The sequence below is a fragment of the Panthera uncia genome, chromosome E3, assembly GCF_023721935.1.
Source record: "Panthera uncia isolate 11264 chromosome E3, Puncia_PCG_1.0, whole genome shotgun sequence".
Taxonomy (NCBI): domain Eukaryota; kingdom Metazoa; phylum Chordata; class Mammalia; order Carnivora; family Felidae; genus Panthera; species Panthera uncia.
In genome coordinates this window covers 26,502,924-26,509,813 of record NC_064815.1, presented here as the reverse complement: position 1 = coordinate 26,509,813, position 6,890 = coordinate 26,502,924, and the positions used below count along the sequence as shown (strand labels likewise).

The following is a 6,890-nucleotide window of genomic DNA, read 5'->3' as shown; positions in this document are numbered from 1 at the left end:
ACTGACATCCCAAGAATTTCAGTCAGCATGGGGTGGAGTAGGGGACAGCAAGGTGGAAGCCAGGCACCCAGGGTGATAGGCTTGGTCATTCCACAGCCTGAATCATGCCTGCACGGACTCTGAATCCCTGGGTCTGTTTCCACCTCTCTTCGTCTCAGTTCCCTACCTGGGTCTACGCATTCACACACACCCCACCTCTCAGAGATGTGATGCGCCCTTCATATCCTGCTGCCTCTAGGGGCTTCTGGAAAAAAGCTGGACTGGGGACAGAATCCTGGAATCGGTAGAGGAGGGAGGTGGCAGGAAAGAAAGAAAATGGAGAGACAGAGCTGGAAAAGGCATTGCTGAGATGGGAACCTGGAGGGTATGCCTGGTGCTTGCTCTGAGTTATTTGTATAAATCCATCTCTGTCTTTGTTTCTGAATCTCTCATACTCTCCAAGAGGGTAGCAGGAGAAGCTGGGGTCCGGTGGAGTAGTGATCCAAGCTGAAGATTTGGAAAGCCAGGAGAGGGGGGACAGAGCACTGTGTCTTTTCCCTGAGAAGCTTTGGAAGAGAAAAACAGGCCAGGAGCTTGGGGACCCTGCAGCTCACCGTCCCCCCATCTTTCCCTTCCCCCCAACTGGTGACTCACCTCTGCAGCCTTTCATTGCGTCAGCGATGGGGGGACAGGCAGGGAGGGGGCACTTTATGAGAGGGGAAGGGGTCTCCACTTAGAATTGAAAGAAGGCACAGAAAGTCCCCCTGAAAATGGCCCCATTAGAAAACATCATTGCCCTATCCCCTGCCCACCCCAGTTCAGTAGGGTGTAGGGTGGGGAGTCCTGGGGAGGGGACTGAGAGGGGGCTGAGGGCCACTGGTGGGACTGGGGATGATGAGTGATAGGAAGGGGGTGCTCACCCTGATTTTCAGTTCCGGGGTCCCATTCCCTCATACCCCCACCCACTCCTGAGTGGGGGATGGGAGACCCAGCAAGCCGGGGGAGGGCAAAGCCGCAGAGATGAGTCACCAAGAGAATGAGAGAGAGAGAAAGAGACAGAGATCAGGGGAGACACAAAGAGAGACAGCTTCTGGAGAGACTGAGAAGGGAAAACACACACACCATGAAAATGATATCCACAAACTAATCAGAGAAAGCACATTACTTTCATAATCCTGAACCAGCCTCCTCCAACACCCACCGGTCACATACAAACATACTATTATTCAGAGTTACACTGATATTCTGAGACACACCCACTTACACAAACACAGTATCACACCTAGTCTCGGCAGTGTCACTCAGACACATGCTAAGATGTGACCAGGGTAATGGAGATTTGCGTTGAGAGCCCTCGTTTCTTTTACATGGGATGGTGGGAGGGGGCAAAAACCCTGAGGGAATGTGACTTCACAAATCCAAGAGGCGGCTTCAGGGACTCGCAGGCTATGCCTTGCACACACCACGATACACAGTTGCCTACCTCCCCATCCACACATACATAGTAACATATCAAGCATCCTCCTCATCAAAAAGCCACTTGGAGTACCTGATTCTGGGGTACACCAGGCACGTTGTCCCGAATACATCCCACCCGGACACCCTCTGACCTGTACACACATGTACAGAAACGCAGACACACAAAGACTCCCATGGACACACTCACACGGACGGAAACCACCTTGCGCTGCCTCGCCTGCGTCCACACGTCCTGGCGCCCCCTCGCGTTACTTTTCGGAGTCGCAGTCTCCGGCGCTCTGGAGCTCGGCTCCCGGGGGGGGCGGCGCCCAAGCTCCCTCCACCTCCTCCCCCTTCCGCGCGTTGCCCACCCAGGAATCCGGAAAGCCAGCGCGCTGGCCAAGAGAGCTGGGAGTTAGACGCCTGGATGGTGGGGCTGAGGGAGGCCGGTCCTGGATGCCAAGGGGAACTTGGGAGAAAAGCCCATAGAATTTGGATAGCAGCGGACTCCCAGGCCCAGGGGAAAGCGAGACCCAGGCTTGTCAGGGCGCCGCGCAGCTGCCCGCCTCGCTTCTGAGCAACCGCTTCTTTCTGCCGCTGGGCTGGGGTGGGGGTGGGGGCGCGCAACGGCCAGCAGCCCTCTCCAGCTCCAGGAAGTCATTAGCCCCATTGCCACAGGGCTTAGAGATCCTCTCTAATACAGGCTGCTGGGGAAGGGGGAAGGATAATGCGCCTCATCCCTCCCCTGCTGAGAAGTGAAACAGACACAGAGGGTGGGCTAAGGGTCCTTTTTATTGTAATACAGCCACGGCTGAAGTGACAGGGAGGGTGGCAGCATGGCCAGGCGCTGAAGGCAGACAAGCAAGGCAGTGTAGCACAACAGCAAAACCGGAACTGGGGGAAGTGATGGAGCAGCGACTGTCCTCTGTGCCCACCTTCTTCCACCTCCTGGCGCCCTCCTCTGCCCACGTCTTTGATTCCATCCCCAGCGACCCCTGTGCTTACTGTCAACAAATCCCTAGCAACTGTCCATCGTCCAACAAGAAGTTCAAACAGTCATCGCCACAACGAGTGAGGTTCTGAGGCATGCTCTGGCTTGGGACAGACCTGAACTCCAGTCCCTGCCAGGCTCCCAGCTACTCTGAATGACTTGGAAGTCACTTCGATCTTTCTGAGCCTGTTTCCTCCCTCGGTGGTAGATGTGAGGATCCAGTGTAGAAGACAGCGCTGTGCAATTGCAGCTGTTACTACTTGCATTGAAATAGAAAACTGGCAAAGTCCAAAAAAAAAACCCCATAAAGGAACCAGAGGAAGGGAGGGATGTCCAGAAATATCTGGAGGCAGGGGTTCCAGTTGCACTAGAAGGAAGCCTGGTTAGAGCCAGAAGACAGCCCCATACTGGGCTGAGGAAACTGCCCTTCCCAGCTCAAGCCCCCTGTTTCATGTCCTGGTTAAGGCACTGGTTGGGGATATAGGAAGGGGGGCTGGGAAATAGCAACATCTTGCAAAGTTGGACGAACCCCATCAGAGGGGGCAGGCTTGTAAAGATGCGTCACCAGAGGGTCAACAGGGCATTATGATTGTTTCATTTATAGGCTTTCTCTCCGTATTGCACACAGGGCGGGTGATGAAGAGTTCATGGGGAAGAGGAAGGGAGGAGCAGACAAATGGGCAATGAGGAGCTAAGTGTCTGGGGGGGGGGGTCCGGGGAATAGGAGGATGGGAGCTCAGAGAGAAGGAGAGAGGGGACACTGATGTAGAGGCGCAGGAGACTGAGAGGGAGGCAGGAGGGGAGCGCGGGGCAAGCTCTGAGAGCTTGAGAAAGGGCGGGAGGAAGAAAAGTAATACATGTTGGGCAGCTGGACCTTGCACATCCCTCTACCCGCTTCCGCCCACGAGGAGGCAGAAGGGAGAAGCCAGGAAGGATGGAGTTCCCCGCCAGCCCAGGGCGACGGACAAGGAAAGGCTCTGAAGCCTGTGAAGGAACCCATTCTTTGGCCCGTGAGGGGAACGGGCGGGCCATAGCAGAGCAAGGGCCTCCCCCAAACCCGGCGATCGGATCCAGTTGTGGGCCATAGAGTGGGCGCGCTAGAGGCGAGATGGCAGAGAGGCAAGGCTAAAAGGTTGGGGGGGGGGGCGCTCCGGTAAGGGTAAGCGGGCTTCCCAGCAGACCACGGAGAGTAGGGGGAGGGGGCGGAGCTTGCAAACATTGGGGGGCGGGGCTTTCTGAAGATCAGCGAAAATGGACGGATCTAAATGCTCCTCTCGCCTCCGAGAGGAGAGGCCCTAGATGTCGGCCTCCAGCGGGTACTGTTCTGTGTAACCCTTGACCAGCTCGAGCCCCAAGCCGGCCTGGCAGAGGTCAGCCAGCTGCGACCATAACTGGGACGCCAGGAAAAGCTGGCGCATGGCGTTGAGACCGGCGAGGCGCGGGGCCCGACCCTGCAGGTGCCGCAGAAGCCGGCTCTGCGCCTGCGCACCAGCGCTGCGCACGGCGTCGACGTTGAGGTAGCGCCACGTGCCGTCACCGCCGTGCGGGATGGGGAAGGGGCGCGTGCACAGCGTGGGTAAGCGCGGGCGCGCGGAGCCGTCTACGCGCCACTCCAGGTCCTTGGCCGCCAGCAGGCGCAGGTTGCTCTCACGTGGCCGGTAGGGCTGCCAGTCCTGGGTGAACGTCGCGCTGCACGGAAGGCAACAGTAGGAGGCGGGCCACGTCGCCGCCAGTCTCTGACACGGTCTCGGTGGGCAGCGGCGAGGTGACCGAGGCCCGCAGCGGCGAGGTGACCGAGGCCCGCAGCGCCGCCAGCTGCACACGCCCAGCCGCGCCAGTAGCACGGAGGCATTGACTCAGACCCAAAGGATGCTCCTGTGGGGGGCAAGAGTGAGCGCGGAGTGGGCAGCGGAAGGGCTGGAGAGCCCAGCGCCTCAGCATCTTCACACCCACGGGCTCCCAGCAGGGCCCCTCAGAAGGACCGACTGTGCCGGGCCAAGTGGAGTGGGGTATGTGAAAGCCTGCCCCACCCCCGAGGGTAGCATGGAGGACCCAGGGGCAAGTCCTCAGGATAGGTTCCTGGAGCCCCAAGGAGGGGCGGGGTTAGTGTGCGGGAGCCAGGGGACTGGGGGTGTGGGCCCCTGGGTCTCGGAGGGGAGTGGAAGGGAGGAAAACAGATCAGTCGGTAGGATAGGGGAGCCGGACGGAAAGGACAAAGATTCACATTAGGATGTTTGGATCCCTGGAAGGAGGCCGGATCAACAGAGAGGAGTCCCGGTCACGGAACTCCGGACGCTTAGGCTCCTCAGCCATCTGGAGTAAGGACTGAGGGTTTGACGGCTGGGAGTCGGGAACTTTTTGACTTCCCCTGGGCAAAAGGGCCTGGGTAAGGACTGGGAGTCCGGGGGCGGGGCTCACGGGCGCCCCCACTCGGTAGAGCCAGCAGAGAAGGAAAGCCGGTGACTGGGCTTGCGGGGAGGACGCCCGGCTACCCGAGCTCCCTTGTCCTCCTCACCTGCTTGGTAATTAGGCCGTGTTTCTTGAGCTCCCGGGGGCCCACTTGGTCGTCCCGGGTGAGCCGTGCCACCTTGACCCCCGCGTTCTGTGTCTTGACCAGCTGCGGGCAGAAGCGCCGCAGCAGCCCGGCCACGCCCTTGCCGCGCTCCCGGGGAGCCACGCACAGCCCCTCCACCAGCGCTGTCTCCCCGGAGTCGATCACGTGCGCCGACTCCAGCGCGATCTGCGGACCCAGGCCGTTAGGGGGCCCTCCGCCCCTGCCGGGACTCTCGGCTCGCAGGGCTCGCCTCTTCCCACACGCTGAGCACTCTGTCGTCACCACCCCGGGCGCCAGGCCAGGCCCGGGCCTGCCCCAGATCTCCTCAGCACTTGGGTCTCGAATTCCAGAGCCGGCAGAGAGGGAGCTCATTCGCCGGGCTCTCGTCCACCTCTTGAGATGCTCCAGCTCCGCGTGCACCCCTGTGCCTGAGCACTGGCCACGCCCCCTTCCCTTGGATCCACCCCAGGAGCTGGCTACGCCCTCCCGCCCCGGGCCTTGCCACGCCCCGCTTCTTCTTAGCTCCGCCCCGGACCCCGTCTAGGGGCTGGTCCTGCTAACCGCGTCCAGGTGCTTTTTCGTAGGCGAGTTCGGTCTATCGGGGGTCCTGACCCCACTCTTGCTCTCACCCCCGGTCTACCCTCTCTTGCCTGCTCTCTTCTTTTTGTGCTCCTGCTCCCAGGAACTCCAAATGAATGCTCAAACACCGAAGCTATCCCCAGCCCCTCCCTCGGGTTCCTCTGCTACCCGTGTTGTACACGCTCTCCATCCCACCCTCATTGGCTGGGCCCCTGGATCCGCACATCCTACTCTTTGGTTCCAAGGCCAACTGGCTCCTCGGCATCCGGACTGGGGCTGGGGGAGAGGCTCGCCTCCTCTCTTTCTTAAGGTCCACTCACCCAAACGTAGCTTCACCCCCTTTTCACCTGGGCCCCGGCTCTCCTCACTCCTGTTTCGCTTGGCCAGCACCACGGTGCCGTCCTGTTCTGCTGCCACCACGAAGTCCAATGGCTGGGCCGTGGCCTCAGGCCCCGATCCAGACCTGGGGTTGGCCCCCAAGGACTTGGCCTTGGCCTCAGGCCCTGATTCAGCCCCCAGGGGCTCAGTCTCAGCCTCAAGCCCCCATCCGGATCTGAACTTGGCCTCCGCCTCCTGTAGCGGGGTGTTTGAGTGTGGCTCGACATCTGGCTGGGCCTCTTTTTCAGGCTTAGGGAGCTCTGAGCTGGCTGAATCACAACTGGATTGTTTCATCACCCTGCAGAAAATAGACAACCCAGTATCATGGTCAGAGCCCCTGTTTCCACATATAGCACCTGACAGCGCATGCGCGCCCACACACACACACACACACACACACACACACACACACCCCACAGTACTTTGCTACACAAATACCCCTTCTCTTTCTCTCCCCACACTAACCCTGGGAATTCAGGGCCTCCAACTCTGACCAAATCACAATCCTACCCTGCCCCACCCTACCAGGGTGCTCCTCAACAGTGACAAACTCAGGAATACCATGAGCTCCTCACGGACTGGCCCCAAATCTCCTTCAACCCCAGTCACCCCCAGGGACTCAGGCAATGGGGCAGAAGGTCCTTGGAGGGGTAAAAAAAAAAAAATGGAAAGACATCCCTCTAGGGTCCCACCATCTCTCTCAGGCCTCTGCAAGAACATGGGAAAGCCCCATCATCCCCACTCCTCCTACAAGAGGGTTCCCTGGGAAAAGCAGAGGGTTCAACCTCCTCCCCTTCCTACCACTGCCACTCTCAATCCCCAGGGCAAAGGGAGGAGGATGTAGACGCCAGATCTTCCCCCTATGTCCACTCCAGTGCCCTCCACTCCCCTCCAACACATACATTCAAACACAAGCCAGAGGAGTGGACAGGTGGACAGCTCCATTAAAAA

General features: G+C 59.4%; 1 protein-coding gene across 1 annotated transcript; it reads right to left on the bottom strand.

Annotated features, from left to right (window-relative positions):
• Positions 1–2,216: 2,216 nt before the first annotated feature.
• NAT16 (N-acetyltransferase 16 (putative)) lies at positions 2,217–6,233 on the bottom strand. The gene is given in 5 exon segments (XM_049639386.1): positions 2,217–4,108; positions 4,110–4,249; positions 4,252–4,300; positions 4,921–5,522; positions 5,685–6,233. Coding segments are annotated over 5 exon segments (1,725 nt in total). The 3' UTR covers positions 2,217–3,723.
• Positions 6,234–6,890: the final 657 nt, after the last annotated feature.